The sequence below is a fragment of the Chenopodium album genome, chromosome 18, assembly GCF_948465745.1.
Source record: "Chenopodium album chromosome 18, dcCheAlbu1.1, whole genome shotgun sequence".
In the NCBI taxonomy this organism is placed as follows: domain Eukaryota; kingdom Viridiplantae; phylum Streptophyta; class Magnoliopsida; order Caryophyllales; family Amaranthaceae; genus Chenopodium; species Chenopodium album.
In genome coordinates, this window is record NC_137851.1 from 44,703,918 (window position 1) to 44,726,503 (window position 22,586).

A 22,586-nucleotide genomic window follows, 5' to 3' on the forward strand; every position below is an offset into this window, starting at 1 on the left:
AAAATCTATTCTTTCAAATAAAAAAAACAAAACTAAAAACTAACTACCCACAAATCAGAATTATTATCACTAAAAACAAACAAAAATTATCTACTTTTCATATAAAAAAATATATATATATATATATATATATATATAACTAACCACAAACCACATTTACTTTTTATTTTTATTAAAAAAAAACCACGTTAAACTTTGTTGAAAGATAACTATATCATGATTTTATTAAAAAAAAAAAGGAAAATTAATACCAATATAGTTCCCTCAAAAAAATCTACGTTACAAAGAAAAAAAAAACCTTAAAATTTATTAAAAAAAATAAAAGGAAAAATTATACATCTATCTAATCTATATACGTACTATTAATGTAGATGTTTACTCTACAGTTTTCAATCTTTTATATAAAAACTTAATGATCAACAATATTTTTTAAATTAATTGAGGTACACGAAGTGGAGTATATGTCCTATTGACAATTTTTTTTCGTTCTTAAATTTAAAGTTTATGTAAGTATTGATTTTCGAAAAAATGCACAATAACAATATTATGAGTAAAATAATAAAGAGAAAAAGGGTAGATAATTTTTATATATAAAGAGAAAAAGGGTAGATAATTGGTTGGAACCCTCATCTGAGTATCTCACTCAAACATTGTAATGGCAGTACAAATTTCTGGGGTGTGCTTTCCAAATTCTTTACCAAACAATTGTCTATGGCAACATCAACATCCTCTTAATGGAAGACGCTCACTTGCAGCTTCCGCCTCAACTCATCTGCAGTCCTCATCCACTATTCAGGTTTGTCTTCTTTATTGGATAATGTCTACTATACAATTTCTTCAGAATCAATTTCATTTTCTCAATTCCTTCAATGGGTATTTACCAAATTTTCGTATTGATTCTTCTGTTATGTTCAGTTGTTGTGTTATTGTATTGATTTTAGTGCTAAGTTGCCAACACAATTTAGAGAAATTCCATTAAGTGGCTGTAATTAGTTTTGAATGTGGTTCTGTACAACTTAAGATTTGATTATTAATGGAGGGCATTGTCTATTGGCCCATAGAGGTGTGAAAAACTGACCCGACTCGACCAACTAACTTGACTGGACATGGCTTGGGCCAAGTTGCCAACCTGACTGTAACCGGACCGAACATCTGACCAGATTACTTTACTGAACTGTGTATATGCCAATTAACACAAATTAGTTTGTGTTAGGTGCAATTAGGATGATATGTATGTTACCTTCTATCAGGTCTTGTTCTTTGTTGTCAAAATGCAATTATAGATAGTGGACAAATTTGTGGTTGTTTTATATTGTCCTGTTGCTTTCTAGGGGCTGATAAAGTTAGGATTCTAGGGTTTTAAGGTATAATTTACCTTAATGGGTTGTTTTCTTTATGGTAATGGACTTATGAGAACAATGTCTCGTGTTTGGAGAAATGGTTTGTCAAGGTGTGGTTCATACCGCATAAGCCCTTGTTGTGTTTCAGTCTGATGCTGCATACCGCTTAAATTTATCGGTATCTCGTGTTTTGAGGCTTATGTTATGGTATTCTGATTGTTGTTTCTTTAGATATTTCTTTGCAATATAAAACACACAATTGGTACTATTATTTTGTTTTGGTATGGTTCTGGTGCTGGTCTGGTTGTTGGTTCTCTAATTAAAGTATTCCTGAAGATTTCACTCGCTCATTTTACTTTGTGGCTGTATTAAAGAAGAGGTAGCTGCTGCTAGCTGATTAATTAATGTCGGAGGCTTATGTTATTTACGTCATTGGATTGCTGAAATTGATGTTCAATAGAGTGAGGTCTTCAAAATGGGAAATGATGAAAAATTCTGATTGTTATGAGATCTATTGTGCTGTGCGCTGTATGGTTGTATAAGTTGCAATATAAATTTTGGTTGTAATTCACTTTGAGGCTTTAAGGAAATTGCCTCCAGACGGCAAAGGTTGATGGGATTTTCTGATGCTATTCAGACTGTCCACTATTGCATAGTGCCATAGTGTTAATTATGAACTATTAGGGGGACAAGCTTCCATATAACTAGCCTATATACTTTATGAGAATCCTAGAAAACTGCTTCCTGAAGCAAAATGAGGAGAGAAAATAGAAACAAAGACGACAAAATTGCAGTTTTTGAACGTGGCACCAAAACTGTGATAATATAACACTCTCATTAAGGGTAACCTACTGTAGGGCAGGTGGTGTAAGTTTTTCTTTCTGTGATGGTCTATTTGATTTGTTCCATTGAGAACATTCTCTTCCCTTGAAGGAGCCTTGCTGCTGGAAAGAGAAAGACTCAGTAATGCTGTCATGCAGCACTATTAAATTTTTTATTCTCAAATTCTATAATTTACTTTGAAACCATCCTTTGTTTCTTTGTAACTTAACTTTCCACTACTTTATGTAGTATACTCTTAATCTAGCCTTCACCTTAATATGTTTACTGTGATCTTATTGTTTGAAAGAGCTTGGTTTATATAAATACCTCTATCTCAATATAGTCATTGCAAGAAGGTTTGCACAGAAATTTAGGTGATAAGTTGCTATTGGCCTATCCAATTAATAGAATTGTACTTCCAAAATTTTTTTAATAGAATTGTAGATGTGATGAGAGATAGTGAAGGAATTTTTAAATTGAATGTGAGGGAGTGTGTGACTTAACTTTTGATATTGGAAAGAGAGGCAATAAAATTTCAGCGAGTCCACGCTATAAAAGATCTCCCTTTACCTTGTTTAACCTCTCCATGATCCCACTCTTCCACTCTATGTACCGGTGCACCCTAGGGTCTCCGTCTTACATGCCCGAACCAACGTAGGCGATTTTCCTTAGTTTGTCTGCGATGCCTGCAACACCCACTTTCTTGCGAATAATTTCATTTCTGATTCTATCTCTTATAGTGTTCTCGCACATCCTTCTTAACATGCCCATTTGTGTAGCCTCCATCTTTTCAATGTGCTCCTTACAATCCCAACATTCTGTACCATAAAGCAACACTGGTTTTATGGCAGTCCTATGGAATTTCCCCTTCAACTTTGTGAAAAATCTTTAGCTTGGATTTTTGCTCAAGTTTATAGGTAGGATTATTTTATGTATTAAATTTTTTTTTGTTTGTATCTAATGGAAACTTGCAGATTGTTGGTGGGAGCTCAAGTTCGTATATACATGGAACTGATAGCAGCATACTTGACAGCAGAAAGGTTGAGGATGATTGGTTTGATTTGGATAAAGATCTTCATCACTGGATTAAGGCACTGCGCCCTGTTCAGGTATGTGCTCAGAGAAATCATCTTCATAAGCTGCAACGAGAAGTATATTATATAGGTGTAAATTTTAAAAGTTTCTCACACTGTAGCTATCAGCTTTGGCTTTCTGGTTTATTGTTTGGTAATCGCTTCCTTCCAATTCAACAGTGGTACCCTGGTCACATAGCTAAAACAGAAAGAGAGCTAAAAGAGCAACTCAAACTGATGGATGTTGTGGTAGAGGTACGAGATGCCAGAATCCCAATGTCAACAAGTCATCCCCAGGTAGATTATCTCTGATGTATGACTTATATTCATTAATTTAAACTTAAAGTGTGTATTATTATATTTGTACTTGATGATTGGTGTTATCCTCAGATGGATCTATGGATTGGTAACCGCAAACGTATTATAGTTTTGAACAGAGAAGACATGATATCCACGCCAGACCGAAATGCTTGGGCAGCCTATTTTGCAAAGCAGGGAATAAGAGTTGTATTCTCTAATGGTCAACTTGGAATGGTATATGATCGACCCTTCTTAAGTATCTGGTTCTGAACACAGCAAATGCTGATCTTGTCATTGACTTCATACAGGGAAGCATGAAATTGAGCCGACTGGCAAAATCACTTGCTGATGATGTGAATGTCAAACGACGGGCCAGGGGGCTACTTCCTCGTGCTGTAAGTTGTTGAAACTTTCTTGTGTGCTTTTATATTTGATGTCATATTACAATTGCAGGCTTTCCTTCTCTGAGTGGCATGTGTCTTTTTGAGATACTTATTGCTTCATAAATTTAAATCTCTTCCTCTTTGTTGCTGAAGAATGACCCTTTCTGTTCTTTGGAATTTGATGAAGCTACAATGTTATTTTGATGATACTTACATCAATCATTTAAAATGCTTGCATTGTTTTTTTTCAGAAAATCATCAATTAGTACCAAGATAACATCCGACATAGAATTTTTGGCTATTTTTTTTTTTTTTTTTTTCTGTAAAGTAAAGCTTGTTTCTGTGCATAGTTATGTTCCCATTTTTTCTGTCTTTTTAACCTCCTTTTCCTCAATGAAAGAAATTGTTAAGTGTGACCAGCAAGTCTAGTGTTAGGGAACATTCTTTAAGTGAAAGTTTCAAATGTTAAAACAAACATAGAAAGATGCTACTTGGAATACAAAACTGGATGGGTAAAAAATTCTTTATCTTTTGGGATTTGTTTGTCACAGTGAAAAACGTAATTTCCTTATATAGCTTTTGATGGAATGGGCGGCTGTATGAGTGCTTAAAGGTTAAACCCTCAATGTTCTTGACCTAGGTGTGTGGTCTTACCTTTATAATCTATTGAGGATTTTGGAAGGTGGTGCAGAAGAAAAGACATATCTCATTTCTTAGAACATAACTAAGATATTAGAATATGATATTATGACTTGGGGAAATCTGCTCTGCGTAGGATAGCAGGTGAATAAATGGCTTGATAGGATGCTCTCTGATGTAACAATATTAATATTCAGAGGAAGTAATTAGGTATGACCAAAAATCTAGGATAAGGAATTAGGGATAGTGCTGAAACTTCAGTGGCTAAAATTATTTGAAACATGAGGCTGAAGATGAATAACTTTAGGTTTGATAAGATCTTGTACGTTGTGCTCATTCTTCTTCCTCATTCCCTGATTTCTTTGAAGAGATTCTCCTATGCTGAAAGAAAGATTGGAAATGAATAAGAGTTTTTCTAGTTTTTAACAAGACTTTCTGTTTTGCGAACTGGTGAAAGTTGGGACATTGTTATTCTAATCTTGCAAATTTACTGTTTCCTCATGGCTCAGAGAGTATGTATACATGATATGTTTAACTTGATCGTACTGAATTTCATGATGACTTTATCAAATAGGTTCGTGCTGGAATTGTGGGGTATCCAAATGTTGGTAAATCATCATTAATTAATCGTTTATTAAAGCGCCGAATGTGTCCTGCAGCTCCACGACCAGGTGTTACTCGACAGCTTAGGTAAGTGGTTTTATTGCAATTTCATCATGTCTTTAATCTGAGTATTGAACTATAGAGATTATAAAAACAAAATTTATCTTTATTGTCCTGCAAATCTTTATGGCAGATTGAACATGTTTGTGATAACAGGTAACAAAAAGATATTCATGATACTATCATTTTTGAACTTTATATCATTCCTTGTTAATTTTTACTCCCTCCGTCCCTTATTTACATTCCTGCTTTCCATTTTGGGTGTTTAAAAATTACATTCTCACTTTCCCATTTTAGTAAGTAAATTTTTGCCAAATACCCCCAAATTATCCCTAAATAGTTGTGATGTGGCATTACATTTATTATTTTTCAGTTTTGCAATCAATGCCACAGAAACCATAATTTTGGCACTCACCCTTTTAAACATTGTGAATCCATGTGCATCACTATATTGAAATATGATTGGTCATTTTATTTTTCACCAAAAAATATGATTGGTCCTTTTTTTTTAAAGAGGATTGATGACATGTGCTTCATTTGATATCATCTATCTTTGTTTTATTCAAAGACAACAATAAATGTTTTGTAATTCCCACATTACTTTCCAGTTATGGATTTTAGAGAAAGGCTACACATACAACCCTTGTATGTGGGGCCTACATACAATATGACATGGTTTTTTTTTTATTGGTTGTCAAATTGGGCCCCAAATTCCACTCACTTTGAAATTTCATTTGAATTGAAATTGAAATTTTTTATACCATAATATTTAAAATTCAAAAAAAAAAATTATTATTTTCAATGGTCACATTTAATTTCTGAATTTATTTTTTTTAACAAAAATTACTGTTCATTTGTCTTCCATGAAATAGCAAATTTTCCTGCCGTTGCATTTTTCTTCCATGGTGAACTCTCTTTTTTTATTTTATTTATTTATTTTTTCTGAAATTATATTATCTCGTTGGATACTCTAGATTTAGACCTCTATTTTTCAAGTGTACTCCTTCCCTCCTTAAATAGACTACTCTCCTTCTCTAAAAGTAACTTTGCTCAATATTATACAACCTTTTTTTTTTACACAACCCAATTAATTATAATTGAGTTCTCTCCAGCAAAGACACCGAACATAGGTGGGCATTCATCCATCCAAATACGACACTCTAATTACATGTTTATATCTTATACTTTTAAAAATGTACATTAAATTAGAGTCTGTTATTACTGTTAAATATTTAGATTCATAGTATATGAGTGGTAAATTGATGTAAGATTCATATTATTAGATTAGACTCATTAGAGGCATTGCACGCACCTGGCATAATCTTTTGCCTAACTCTGGTTTGCATATGGCTTAAAGCTTAATTAGTTAATCTTTATAATGTTATTTTTATGTTTAAATACTAATTTAAATTCCTCCCATATTTTTGTTCTCCATTAAAATTCAAATTGAATTTGGAATTTTTATTTTTTAAAGGGTTAAAAGATAAAAATATTAATCATCAATTATAGGAGATTAAATTGCTTGCATTATTATTTTAAGGGAAATTTTCAATGGTAGCTATGTAGTTTTGCTCATTCTCAATAGTAACAAAATATTTGGCAAATTCTCTCAAATAGCATTACTTTAAAAAACATTCTCTAACATGACAATATTCTTCCAATTAGCAACTAATTAGCTTAATAAAACAATAATTAGATTATTTCAAAAAAAAAAAACCAATACAGAAGTAACAGAACCCTCCCTTCAGCCACCCCCAAGCTACTGGCTACACATCGAAACCCCACCCCCACCCCCAATAATCACACCAATGATGCCTGAACCCTGCGAACCCATCCTGCCCCTCACCGGAACCCTACATAGCGCCGAAACCAAACCCCCGTCAAAATCCCAACAGCCCACCGCTTCCCTTTCACTGGCAACCCCAAATTCCGCCCTTCGTCCTGCCATATTCCTGTGTTTTCATTTCGGGGTTGGGTTTTCGTGGCTATAGGTTGGGCATTGGGGATTTCTAGGTGGGGATTTCGGTTAAGGATGGGGGATTAGAGGCGGCTGGATGGGATTTCGGTGAGGGTTTGTGGTTTTAGGGGTGGCTGTGTGGGATTTCAGTGAGGAGTGTGTGGTTCTAGAGGTGGCTGGGTGAGGGAGATCTGGTTTTAGAGTGGCTGGGTGGGAAGTCGGTGAGGAGTGTGGTCTTTGTTTTTGCTTATTTTTTTTAAAGATTTTTTTTGTTAATTATTGTTAAATTAAGTTATTTAGTTGCTAAATTGTAAAAATATTGTTATGTTAAGGAAATTTATAAAAAGTAATGCTATTTGTGGGAATTTGCCAAATATTTTGTTACCATTGAGAATGAGCAAAAGTATATAACTACCGTTGAGAATTTCTCTTATTTTAATTATTAGATAAAGGAGATTCAAGGGATATAAAATGTAAGAAATAAAATTTCAAACATAAGAACGTCAAAAATGAAGAAAATCCCCCCAAAATGACAAATGCAATAATTTCGAGCCTGTTCACTTCAGCTTAATTATTTCAATTCAATTCAGTTCATTTCAATTTCAACAGATTCAGTTCAGTTCAGTTCAGCTCCTAATTTCATTATCTCACAAAGTATTCATTTCAGCTCAGCTCAGTTTAGTTCAGCTCCAATCAGCTCAGTTTATTCAGTTCACCTAAGTTCAGTAAATGTGAACAGGCCCTTCGTAAATTAATTGGTAACAAAAATCGTAAGTATATGATCAATTACCAACGATGTAGTGAAGAGTAATATATTTCGTTTACAAAATGTTACGTTTACATGGTGAATATCTCGCAATGTTAGTTATCCGCACACTACTCATGAATCGTTACACATTCAATTTGGTACCGGATTTGAATCTCATCCTTAATCACAACATTTTTAAGTATAGTATTCTTATTCCCATAATTATCTGGTAACAAAGAATGATAATAAAGTATTTGAAACTATTTATTCTATGCATATATGACACTGTTTTAGTAACAACATTTTTTTAAACGAAAAGTAAGAACTTATATATATGAAAGTTTGTGATATGTGTAACATTTTGTGATTTAATTTCATTAAATAACACTTTCTAATATGTAATTTTCATTTAATTAATAGCACTTTCTAATATGTAATTTTCCACTAAATATGGCAACAATGCAGGATTATATTTAAGGAGATAAGTTATAAATACAAGAGAGTATTTAGCAATAGGTGATATTTAATTTGTGTGTAGCCTTTCATGATTTTATTTTAACCCTTAATTATTTAATTTAAAACCTTTAACGAATGAATTAAACCTTCCAATGTATGAATTAATTCGTACAACACTTGATAATTGTATAAGTGTATCCAACACCTATTTAATATTACATGGTTACTTTACATGTAATAAATATAATTAGTACTTTTTTGGTATGTTTGAATTTTTTTTTTAGTAACGAAAATGATAAAATACTAACACTTGTTAATAATATGACACACTATAGTAAGGTTAAAATTGTCCAACTTCATAACATTTTCGAAAATATATTGATATGGATGTCTATAGAAAGATCATTAAAAAATTATTTTATTGGTATTTTTATAATAATTTTTTGATTTGTCGTTTGTAAAATATCGTCAAATGAAGTATTATATGATTATTATAACTAGCATCTCTCTTCATTAATGGTGCTGTGTAGGACGTTATTTTCTCTAGTAACAAAATCATATTTTTTAGTAACGTAAAATATTTTGTTAGTAACAAGAAAGACTAATTGGCGCCAATGAAATTTTATCCTGCCATTTTATAGTAAATGGCGCCAGAAACCAAAAATTTTCCCTCTCATTTTTTAAGATAATGATGTGTTGTCAATTTTTAAATGGTGTTATATGTTTGGTCCACATACAACAATTGTATGTGTATCACCTTCCTGGATTTTAAGGTTACTCAAAGTCCCTTAATTCCTGTGTAATTTTAGAAATAGGAATGTAAATAAGGGACGGAGGGAGTATCTTGAAAACTGGTTTCAGCAGTAGGTTGTAATCAAATCTCTCACAATCGATTTCAGTTAGATCTTCTATATATACATATTTTTTTTCCTTGTATACTTTTGGTTTATGTAGCCGACCCACTTATGGGATTAAGGCTTTGATTGATTGATTGTATATGAAGCTTTAGATATGATAGTTAGTGGGAGCTGTCTTCAAATTTTGTCTCATTCTCCGCATTTTTCATATTTTTTCTTTGGTTAGGTGGGTTAAGTTCGGGAAGGACCTAGAGTTGTTAGACTCTCCTGGTATAATCCCAATGAGGATCAGTGATCAATCAGCTGCTATAAAGCTTGCTATATGTGATGATATTGGTGAGAGATCATATGATGTCACTGATATTGCGGCAATACTTGTTCAAATGCTGGCGAGGATACCATCAATAGGTTTTACACTCTCTTTTGATGTTTTACAGATGGAAATTGGTTATAAAAAAAATATATTATCCCCTTTCTTAGTAGTTTGACTGTCGGTATTCGGTAGTTTATGTTTTATTTCTGCTAAAAAGTTAAAGTTTCAAATAATCAAAATTTTCGTTTTCCTCGCAATCTTTTGCTTAAATATGCCTGAAAGTATTTCTAAAAGTCATAAGATGGGTTGATATTGTAAGAGGACAGTCAAGCTGGAACGAAAGACTATTCTTAGCAAGAAGCCTTTTTTTTTTTTTAATAAAACTTTCTCATTATTCAAGCATTTGCCTCTTGGTTTAGGTACAAAGGCTCTTTACCATCGCTATAGGATTGAGACAGACGGCCAGTCTGGTCAAATGTATGTCCATGAATTCTTGTCTGACTTCAATTGTTGATGGGAGAAATGTTGTCTTTCACAAAGTTGAAACTTTCACTCTTCATACTGAAGGATTTTGTTATATTTTTATCATTTAATATTGATCGTCAGTCTTCTGTGTCTCTTACTTTGCAGATTTGTTCACAAGCTTGCTCTCAAATTATTTAGTGGGGATGTTCATCAAGCTTCATTTCGCATCCTTACAGATTTCCGGAAAGGTAAATTTGGCTGGTTTTCTCTTGAAAGACCTCCAAGGGAGAGCTTCTGATGAAACTGAAAGCAAAATGGAGAAAAAGTGATTGGAAATTGAAGGCGAGTAGTACTCTTGCATATATTGTTGTTATTGCTCAAGTAAAAATCTTCAGCAGTGAACTCAGCCACAGTTAGCCAGGAGATAAATATGTGGACAAGCTGGGTAACCATCGAGGATTGGGCTATGTTTTGACAGCTATTATTGGGAAGAATGCGGCCGTCGAATGCTTTGCAGTGATTTCATTCGTCATGGATTACTGCTTTGTTTCTTCATATATTGAATATCTTGTATGGTACTGTACAGAGTAGCAGAGTAGCCATCCTGTAAATTGTATGACTCGAAGAGATACACGCTATTAGAATTAGACTTGAGCATATTGCAGACTGCTAGTGCATAATCAATCAGACAATGTGACGAATGTGTTGTACTATTGTATTTTGTATACAGAACTATTTTTTCTGCTTCTGATTTGGTTGCAGTTTTGATTACCCAGGTATAGCAATACTGAATTCACAAGATTGAATTCGATATTTTTCTACTGAAAACTTTGTATACATGACAAGAATCTGAAATAGTTAACTTTCAACCCCCAATTCCAAAACATTTAATCCTCTCTTCTCTTTACTTCTCTTTTTGGAAGTATATTTGAAGGGTTGTGAGACAAAATAAAATGTCTCACAATATAAAATAATACTCCCTCTGTTTCATAATGTTAGTCTCATATACTATTTTGGGCGTTTTAAAAAAATACACATATTGAATATATTTCATTTATAACTTGATTTTTTTTTGAATTAATAAGTTGTGGATTGATGACATGACTCTAAGTAAGGAAATCTTTACCTTAAATTATGCAATTATAACTTGTGCTTTCTTAATAAAAAATTTAAAAAGTTAAATAAGGTAAACTAATTATGAATTATGTTGTACTTTAGTGTTAGATTGCAAATATATTTCTTTTCTTATTTTTATGTGATTGATTTCATATGGGACTAACATTATGAAACGGAGAGAGTATAATAGAGGGAGAAAGGAAGAGAGAGAGTGAAAAAAGGTGGGGTAGGGCCCATTTTTTCATCAGAAATGGTTTCACGTGTAAAAAAGATGAAAAAGTATTGAGATCATAACTATTGAGATTATATTTTGTACCACTGATGATTTTTGTAACTACCACTGAAATTGTATTCCCCACTGATAGTGTATTTTGTATAAGTGAAGCGTATTAATTGACAACCTAATAAAACATTTGAACCTTTTTTAAAATACCATTGAAATTATATCTTGTATCACTAAGAGTGTATTTTGTACCGCTAAATCTACAATGACAAAATTTAAATCCCGCATGAAATGACCAACCTGCTCCTGCGAGACACTTCTAAATATCTCTCAACCCTCCGTTTAGAACACCTCCAATATGTCCTTTGTTCCTCCCTTATTGTATGAACACGGTGGAAACAAGGCTGGCATCGCCAGAAATATAGCTGGCGGTGGGGTTTCTTTTGGGTGGTGGTGAGGATTGTGGGTGGTTTTAGTGGTTCTTGTCTTCCTATACTGTGTGGCTGTTTGTTTAGGTGATTAATGTAACTGATTATGGCGATATTATATTAATAAAAACAACAAAGGTAAGCTAGTAATGATATTTTTGTCTGCGTGTAAAGCTCAATAATTGTGTGAGCTTACTTATTATCACAACCTTTTGCCCTAGCTTACCTCACAAAAAGTTATCCTTCCTGATTACCTAAAAAGTCACTAATACCCACTTTTCGTTTTGCAAATAACCATTTATCCTTAGCTTGCATTGTATGTATGTATAAGCACCCAAATAGTCAATACTATGAAAATTCATTCTTGGACTCAACCTACACATGGAGTTTTAGAATTGTTAAGATATATGAGAATATATTTGTACTCTCTCCGTCCCTAAATTAAAAGTCTATTTCTCTTTATTATGTGAGTAATAAATGTTAGAAAGAGACTTTGTATTAAGGGACGGAGGGAGTATTAGTTAAGTGTATAATTAATTTACTTATACTAGCTCAATTGTAGCTTGTTACCTTTGATTTAGAATTGCACTACTATATTTATTTAATTCTCCTACATAAACCCCTCAAAATCAAGCAAATTATTACGTGGTCAGTTCCTTACTAAAATTTGCCCTAGCTAAACATATCACATTTGTATAAATGCATGTCTTTCAAAGTTTTAAACGTGCCAAAAGCAGAATTAACCAGTTGCTAGGAAGTAGAAAGTGCTGACAACAATTCTCATAAATGTCATAATAAAATCACAATCATCATACAAATTAAAGAAAAGAAACAAGGTGAATAATAAAAGGGAACGCACAACAAAAAGAAAATCCAAAAATGTATGAAGATGAAATTTATACCAAAAAAAAAAAAAAAAAAAGTTACTTTTGCTAAGCCAGTTACACAACATTTAGGATGTAAGCTTAATGAGTCATGCATATTGATAAGATTTATACGTTGATTTGTGCATGTCAACACATCTTCATTTTAACCTTTTGTGATACCCCTTTTCTTTATTTATTTTAAGAAGTAAAAAAAAAAAACATATACTTTTATAACTCTAAAATTTTAATACTCAAGTTCAAACATACATTAATATATGATATCCATATATATAGCCTTTTAAAAATAATTATCCTAATAATAACAAGCCAATGAGCGATTGCTCCATATCTAATACAGAGTATTATGATGTTTATATACAGGTATATAAAGGATATATCCCGTACATTATCACTGGCTATTTCAATAATAAGAAAAATTAAGAAAAGACGAAGAGCATATACCTTTTGTCTGGAATTTGTTAATATACACCCGGGTACACCATACACCCAAGGTTAGATTTTGCTCTTATTTGATGATTAAATGAAAAACAATCATCAAAATGAAAAAAAAATACTAATGAATGTACGGTGTATACAACAATCTCTCCCTTTTGTTAGTATTTTTTTTTTTAAAAAAAAAAGCTAGTATAGTGGACATCACGAGCTAGGCAACTTTAATAAAGAAAGGGCAACATCACAGTTATTTCAGTTATACTATGAAAATGAGCATCCTATCATCAAATTAAGTAGTGATAGATATGGTTATTGGTTATTTCCTTATTTAGGTACTACATTATCTATAACACTAGCACTTCATTCACTACATTATCCTATATATGTGTATGCCACAGAGGTTCTCTACTTAATAAAACTAATAATCCTTTTTCTCAATATTTAAATGCAAGCAATGATCTCTTAATAATGTCCTATTAATAATGGACGTTAAAGCATCATTAAATGGGTTTCATTAAAAAAAAAAAAAAAGTTCTATAAAATATAGAAAAGATAAATACATTAAATGTGTTAATTGTTCAAGACACATAGTTCTTGACATTTAGGTGATCAGTTGTTTAATTATCTGATTATTTTATTTGAAAAATAGAGGTGGAATTAAAATTACAAGTTTAGAGGCGCACGCAATGCGTGCACAACTATCCCCTCCAAATTTACTTACACAATTTTTTATATTTCGTTCATAAAGTTATTTGCATAAATGACATAATCTATTACTCTGTATTGTTTTAATTAGTTGATGTAAAAATCCATTCAAGGGATGGGCTATAAGAGAAAAGCATGCAAAAAAATCCTACATTATACTTTTACATGGGCTTAAATATATTATTTTTTTTGAAGCATTACACGGACTTAATAAATTTCATTGTATTTATATATCATACATAATTACTAAAATAATTTTCATTGCATGTATTTATATGAATTATATCATTTAACTTGTACATACTTGTAAAATATGTGCACAATATTAATATTCTTACTACTAATTAAATTATAGTACGTTGTGTTATACTTATAACAATTGGAAAAACCATATGCGAAATTACAAACACCAACTTTTTTTAACACCAAAGTTTCAATTTTATACTTCGTATCATCAAATAAAAATTCTCAAATTAAACTACTTGTAGATACTTCGTATAGTCTAACATAACTACAGTTGAAGGAGTTATTAGAAATTAAAATAACTACCATGAGAGGAGTTCTTTCTAAATTTATGGAAAAATTAAAAATGGAAGCTATTTTTTAAAGTAAGATTTTAATTTTTTATTAGTTATAATAAATTATTTAGAAAGGGTAAAATGGTCCATTCAAAAATTCCCAACCAAAAACACCTCTTCTCTTTAAATATTACATAGATAGATATGATAAAAGATATTTGGGCACATTCTATTAAATTTCATAATATTAATTGGGGAACCTTTTTAAAAAAATATTTGGATTATTTCCGTTTCTAAATTAAACAATGTAGAAGCGAAAATCCCTTATAGAAAATTTATCTTCATTCATAAACTTAATCCATATTTTTACACGTAGGTAAGGAGAATGACTCTAACCTAAACTCAATTGATGTCATGGATTTCTTTGTTTCATATTTGCTGGTCAAACACTTGAAATATGGAGATTAGTGAAGGATCTTTACCTCAAGATTCAAGTACTACAAGTGGAAAAATTAATCTTGTGATATCAAAGTTACAAGATGTATTCCCAACTAGATACACCAAGCAGACTTTACTAGCATGCACTTCATTCATGTACAACGAATGAGTTTTCATGGGCTCCTAGATAAAATATTTTTGTGAGTGTTGAATGGAGAGAAAGATAGAATTGTATGTGATGAGGAGAGATTAGAAAGAAATGAGTTGACAATTTAAAAGGAAAGGAGCACATTTGTTATATTATGATGAGTAGTAAATGATAAATGTTACACATAATATGAACATATGAAAGTTTGTGTAAATGTGTAATACCAGCAACTTATATGTGTGGCCAGCTAACACTTGAGTAACCCCTGATCAGGTAACCCTTGACCGACCGAGTAACTCCTGACCAAGTAACTCTAAACTGAGTAACCCCTGACCAAGTAACTCATGACCAAGTAACCCCTAACTAAGTAACCCATGACCAATCGAGTAATCCCAACCGACCGAGTAATCCCCTGATTGAGTGAGTGACCTCTAATCAAGTGAGTAACTCTTGACTGACCGAGTAACTCCTGACCAAATAAGAAGTAACCTAGCTATTCTTTTAGAAAAAAAAATAATGAAAATAAATAAATAAATAAATACTAGTATGAAATAAAGTTATTATACCAATTGGAAGAAAGAAATAAACTGTCAACAGCTAGATGACCAATTGGGGATCAGTTTATTAAAGGGGGTGAATCCAACAGGTGCGATCCACGCACGTAAAATTAGACATAATGACGTGGATGATAAAAAACAAGCCCTTTAATTTGGTGTCAATGTGTAAATGGTTGTGTTTTAGAGGAATGAAAAAGCAATGTCGGTTACTAAATCCTTGCTTTTGTAAAGCTTGACATCGTTGTGGGCCCCTTAGTATTTTGGTTGACCAAAAGAGATCAATTGGTATTCGTTATGCCAAATTCTTTGATAAATTATTGATCTACGAAGTATTTAAGATGCTAGAAGTATTGATTGAAAGGCTTCTCTATTACTAGGAAAACATACCACCAATAAGATGTTGGCTTAACAATCTATACTATATAATAAAAAGCGTTTCTAATTAAGGGTGTCACCCTCTATTCCACCAACAGGATGCCACCTCATTCAATTAGAAACCAACAAGATGCCATGTTACCCAATTAGAAAAATATGAACGGTACCCGTCAATTAAAAAAATGTTTTATGTCAAGAATCAAACTTAAGTTCATTGGAAAATGAATAAGGCCTTACTTATTTCAGAAAAAATAAGTTCAGATCTGATCAAATCAGAAAAAATAAGTTCAGATTAGAAAAAATAAGTTCAGATCAGATCATCGTTTTATGTGCAGTTTTTTATCGCTAAATATCTTTAATTTCGTAATGATTTTTTTTTCACATATTAATAAAATACACATTGTTACGAATCTAACAAGAACCCACTTGATATATTTTTTCCGTATAGATTATCGTATATTTAAGGTCAAATTTTGGTTAAATCGGACATTTAGATCAGATCAGATCAGATCAAATTAGACTAGTCAGTTTAGATAAGCAAATACAAGGCGAACTAAACAGGGTCTAAGAAGTCATACCATCTTTGCTAACTAATAATTTTGCATATTTATTCTTCTAAATAATACTTAATGTAGACCATGAGAGTGTATTTATTTGTACTTTTACATTTGCCATTTGTAAAGTAGTTTGGAGTACTCCAAACTACATATTAACTAGAAGACAAATTGTTTTCTTGGATTAAATCTAAACTAAATAGATATATTTAAGATTATTATGTACATCAAAAAATAAAAAAATAAAACTAAAAGTCAAATTCATCTACATAAAATATAATACATGAAAACTATATACAATAATATTTAAAGTATTTATCCGGGGCATCGTACGGGCTAAACACTAGTTTAAATTTTAGAGGTGTTAGAATTCATCAACTTAATCAAAAGCAGTCTATATAGACATATTATTATAGCATGGCTCAAACCTAAGTTGGACCTAACATGAATAAGACTTTATACTCGGCCACACTCCTAATTCACATGAAAGCCCTTAGGCTTAAAGTTTGAAGTGCCACAATATGATTCTCCTCATACCCAGCACTAATATCCCACTATGAAAATCAGGGATGAGTGAAATTTAAGGTTAAGCAAAAATTATTAGAATAATATTGGATATTTAGCACTTTCAGATCAGATTCATGTATTGGATATTACCACTTAGTTAGGGATATCGGAATTCAATCCAAAATCCATTTCGAATCGGATATTCGATCCATGCTCACCCTTGAGATTTGAATATGTGACTTAGTGTCATGTTCCCTCTTAGTACCATGTAAAATGATCAAGTCACAAAAATTGAAGCTAATTGTTGGAGTTTCAAACCCCTAATTACTGTGACATTTCTTCAATGGCCAATTGACCACATTGGCATAAAATTTAGCACTTTAACGACAAATTGGTATAAAAATTATCACTGGCGACAAATTGGTATATATAATAGTTAAAAAATTGTGACAAATTGGTAATAGAATTGTTCTCACCAGCCTTGAAACCCCAATCTAACCTACACCATCCACCAGCCCCAAAATCCCCACCTCTCCGACCCACCCTTCATCAACCCCGAAACAACCAGCCCCAAAACTCCCACTCTCACACCCCCACCCGAAACCTTCTTATCTTTGATTTGGGAAAAAGGAGAAAAAAAGGTGGTGTAGTGGCTGAGGTTAGGGTTGCTGTCATCCGTAAAGGGGAGAGAGGGAGAGAGAAAGGGGGGGGGGGGGGGGTGGGGAGGGGGAGAAGAGGGGGGACAATATGGGAAGAAGGGCGGTGGTTTAGAAAGTGGGTGATGGACTGCTGATGGTGGTCTTGAAAGAAGGCCGGGGTAGTGGTAGTGGCTGGGTACGTGATGTTTTTTTTTTATAAAAAAAAAAATTATTTGTGGATTTTCTTTTAAAAATAAAAATCTAACCTTAGTTATTTTTAAACTAAAGATCTAAGAAAATAAGGTCATTTGTGAGAATAACTTCTTCATTAGGGTCATTTAGTATAAAAAAATGAGGGTCAAACATTTCATTGCCGTAAATGTACAGGGCCACCATTCAGAATTTCCTTTTTCATAAGTATAAAACTAACACAAACTATATATGTACTAACAAAGGCAGAGACAGGGTGGCCAAGAATGTGATGGGTGGCAATGGAGCAGGCAGAGAGAGAAGTTGGGAAATTAAGAGATTAAAAAAAAGTTGGGATAGTGATAAGAAGAAGAAGAAGAAGAAGAAGAAGAAGAAGAAGAAGAAGAAGAAGAAGAAGAAGAATAGAGGTTAATTAAGAAAAGAGGTTAATTTAGAAAATGGGAGAAAAATAACAAATTTTCTTTGAGAGACATGGAGAACAATTAGGGGTTATAATATAGTTGAAAGTTAGGTCAAAATAGAGTTGCAATTGACCCTAAAACGATTTTCAAAAGTACATGAAAATCAAATGGCCTCCAACTGTATTTATATATCTTTTATAATTTTTTATTTTTTTTATCCGGTAAAAATAAATTTAGACTATATGATTAAATTATTCTCCATATAAATAATTAAAAAAGAAAAACAACAATAACAACAACAATAAATCCCCTATGAATTAAAGTCACTACTAATACACATTGATTTTTCACGAGTATTCTATCTTGTGGTTTTATAGAGAACGGTTCAAGTTTGTCCTAAATTGTATTTTGGTGAAAGAAATAACAACACTTTCTCCCTATGGATCTTAATTGGGACTTGTACCTCATATATTGCTATATCTCATTTTCCCTATAAAGAAAGATTAAAAAGTGTTTTGCCAATTACGAGAAAATACAAGTTTATCTTGATGATAAACAAATTTTGTTTATCTAATGGCATTTTCGTAAATAAATCAACAAAAAATCTCAGTCAGCATGTCATTTTCGTAAATAAGTTAACATTTGTGGGACCCGGATATCAATAAAAGTTATTCACTTATTTACAAAAAGGTCATACTGACTAGAATGATTTGTTGATATATTTATGAAAATGCCATTAGATAAACAAATTTTGTTTATCATCAAGATGAATAGGGCTCCCTCGCCAATTACCATGATAAATCAAAAGGTAACAAAACAAAGAAAGAGGAAGTTGTGTTCATATTTTTCTTTTTCCTTTTCTTTTATTTTTTCTATTTAAGAATGGAGATACTTGTCCACAGTTAAAGTGAACCCAAAATGCTGAATTCTTACTTAAAGTATCAACATTATACAAAGATTACAAACTACAACTATACTAGATTTCCATTTTTCACTTCTTCCTTCCTCATCTCTTGCTCATTTCCAACTCCTTTTCCATTAACACCATTTTTATTTTTGTGGTGGACAATTTTACACCATTAATACTATACTATTATAAAGTTTTTATACTTCAATTATCATGCCTTAGTTATTATATATAGAGCTACGCGTATTTGCTTCACTTTTCCCCTCCGATTTTTTCTCACTTACTTACCCACTTTCTTCACACTTCTTTATTATCAATATATTACACTCTTATTCATCTCTAACATCATTGATTTTTATGTGATTTTCATATCCTTTACTCATTTTCATTACAAAATTATAATCTTCTTGCATGGATCAACCTTTTGTCTTCTTTTTCTTCTTACAATTCTTGTTCTTCAAGGGAACTTTTGGTGCAACAATCACTATATTAAACAAGTGTGATTACACTATTTGGCCCGGTGTACTATCCAATGCGGGTAGCCCCGATATAGGTTCCACCGGGTTCGAGCTCTCCTCAGGCGGGTCAAGATCTTTTCAAGCTACCCCGGGCTGGTCGGGCCGGGTATGGGCCCGAACCCGTTGTGGGCAAGATTCCACCTTGGGCCGGTGGGTTTGCTCGACGGGTGATTGTAGGACGGGTCAACTTGAGTGCACCGGGTTGGGGGCTACCCCGCCCGCAACCCTTGCTGAGTTCACCATCGGGCATGGACCCACCGATCATGATTTTTATGATGTCAGCCTTGTGGACGGGTTCAATGTTCCTATGGTCATTGAGACCGAAGGAGGGTCTGATTCGTGTCTACCCACGGGTTGTGCATCCGACTTGAACCAACAATGCCCTAGCGAGTTACGGGTCGCTGAGGGCGATGCTTGTAATAGTGCTTGTGGCGCATTCGGTACGCCGGAGTATTGTTGTAGTGGCACATATGCATCACCAAGTAGTTGTGCACCTTCTCAATACTCGAAGATGTTTAAGTTATCGTGTCCACATGCATATAGTTATGCATTTGATGATCCTACAAGTACATATACGTGTGTAGGTGCCGATTATACCATTACATTTTGTCCTTCTTTAACAAGGTTAGTGTTACATATTACTAAATATTTAAGAAATTATCTTAGTTCTACAGTAATTTAGCACCTAATAAAACCAAATCAAAAGCTTAAATTCACAATAAGCCCAGGATAACAAAATTTAAAAATCATGTACAACGACATTATTGATTATTGTCAAAACTAAAGAATTAAATAAATAATACTAGTGCTAATTTAACAATATTGTCATTAATTTTTATAATTAGCAATACTTTTTTTTACAATATAATTAACAAAATCATGAAACTGAAATAATTTGGTTTCTGTTAAAACTTTATAATAGTGACTAAATAAGAAGGGAAAAAAAAATCATAAGAAGCACGACAATTGTTGTAAACAAGCTTTATAAAAAAACAAAAAAAATGTATGAGTATATACGATAACAAGTGATATAACATAGTTTTGAACAAAATTCCTTTACTATTTTATGTTATCTTTTATTCTTTTGATGACTTTTTTTTAGCCCATTTTTTATATTAATTATTAGGTTTGTGCGTGAGCATCCTTTATTCCATCCATATCTTTCATATCTTCCATAACTTAGCTTCCTTTGAAACTTTCATTTTTCCATTTGCCAAATTGGCATTTTCTATTATATACTTCCTCTATTTTTTAATAGTTACACCACACAATTTTTCACGGTATTTAAGATATGTGGGGTTCACATGGGGGCATGGGGTGAGTGGCTATTAGAAGTGTAATTTAGTAGGCCATGTGCTTTAAATAAGAGAAATATTATAGTTTTTCCCTAAAATAACTTCCATTTATGGTGTTGTAAGTATTGTGATATTTCCATTTTAAAAAAGTGTTGCAAGTATTAAAAAATTGAGGTATATAAAAAAAAATTAAAAAAAAAAAAATTAAAACACTGTAAAATGTAAAGTATGTTGAACGTTGAATATGTGATAATATATATTATACTATATACAATTAAAAATATGCCATGGCTGGATTACCGCTAATCTTGATCTTATTGATTTATAATCGTAAATAACGATTTCGTGTCACTTTTAAAACTTTAATAATAAAAATATACATGCATGGTTCTTATTGGTGGTTGTTGACGAGGAGCTACGTGCGATATGGGACCATGTAATGAGAATGAATTGATTTAGAAATGAGGGTAAAAATCTAGTATTAAATTATTTTTCTCTAACTTTTTTTAAAAATAAAATCACATTATCAATTCTTAATACAATTTAATAACTTTCAATATATTAAAGTCCGGTTAACACAATGCACAATTTATTAAATGAATCATTTTGTCCATGTGTATTATAGAAATGAATTTTGGTGTAGTTCATTGCGAGTCTTAATTAAACTAAATATAAAAAAATTTAATCAAAAAGAAATAACTTGGTGGGAAAATTCCGCATTCTCTTAATTTACAACAAGTTCAATTCTTAAATGATTTGTATTCTTCGTATAGCATATATGAATTTTTAAAAAAATAGTAATTTTGATTTGTGAATTCCAATATTTTCATGGTGAAAGAAATAAATTTATTGTTTACCCAACCGCGAATAATAGTGGAAATATATGAGAATAATTACAATTTCTTATAGTATATAAACATAAGTGTGACATTAGCTTGAATGTCGTATCCGAACTAATTACTATTATCGTTAGGGGTGAAAGTAAATTGGATAAAAACCGAAAACCGAACCAAACCAAACCGAATAAGCAATTCGGTTCGGTTTTTTTCGGTTTTCGGTTTGGATCGGTTTGAAAAAATGGAAACCGAAATATATCGGTTTGGATTCGGTTTTGAGATTCGAAAAACCGAAAACCGAAAACCGAACCGAAGTTTATTAAGCCCACTAATCCCAACCCATTTTCCTACATATATATATCCAAAACCCTAAACTGTTTCCCTCTTTTCCCATTTCCCTTTCACTTTCTCTCGGCACCTTCCTCACCAAATCCCTAGATTTCCCCTCTTTTCTCCCTCACCACCTCACTCCGTCCGTCCACCACCACCAGTCTAGAAGTCCACTTAAGGTATCTCACCACCAGTTCTTGTTTCGGTGTTTGTGCTCTCAACGTATCTCAAAGTCGTTCGCCGGCCGCTCGTGTTCCATTGTTCGTTTTCCCTCAGATCACCACCACTTCACCGCCGACCACCACCACGTCTCCTCACCACCACCTCTCTGGTCAGTCACTCAAAGGAAATGATATTAGTAAAGAGGTGCAGAAGCAGAAGATTTTATTTTTCTATTTAATTTTTTTATAACTCAAAAGGAAATTATATTAGGAAATGAATAGATCTGAGGTTTTGAGCCAAATTATTGAAGGAATGCATGAAGCAGAAGATCTGATTTATTTATTTAATTTCTTTTTTAATCGGTGGACAAATTTATAATGGTTGA

At 32.3% G+C, this 22,586-nt stretch overlaps 2 protein-coding genes across 2 annotated transcripts; both read left to right on the top strand.

Moving 5' to 3' along the window:
- Window positions 1–604: 604 nt before the first annotated feature.
- On the top strand, window positions 605–10,764 carry LOC145590916 (DAR GTPase 3, chloroplastic-like). The gene is made up of 9 exons (XM_081647307.1): window positions 605–796; window positions 3,137–3,271; window positions 3,416–3,532; window positions 3,626–3,769; window positions 3,844–3,930; window positions 5,132–5,247; window positions 9,465–9,646; window positions 9,971–10,028; window positions 10,182–10,764. Exons 1-9 carry the CDS (start codon window positions 656–658, stop codon window positions 10,312–10,314), a joined length of 1,113 nt encoding a protein of 370 aa, XP_081503433.1. The 5' UTR covers window positions 605–655; the 3' UTR covers window positions 10,315–10,764.
- Window positions 10,765–19,222: 8,458 nt separating this feature from the next.
- On the top strand, window positions 19,223–20,448 carry LOC145590917 (thaumatin-like protein 1). Its single transcript, XM_081647308.1, has one exon. The coding sequence runs from the start codon at window positions 19,472–19,474 to the stop codon at window positions 20,258–20,260; it is 789 nt and encodes a 262-aa protein (XP_081503434.1). The 5' UTR covers window positions 19,223–19,471; the 3' UTR covers window positions 20,261–20,448.
- Window positions 20,449–22,586: the final 2,138 nt, after the last annotated feature.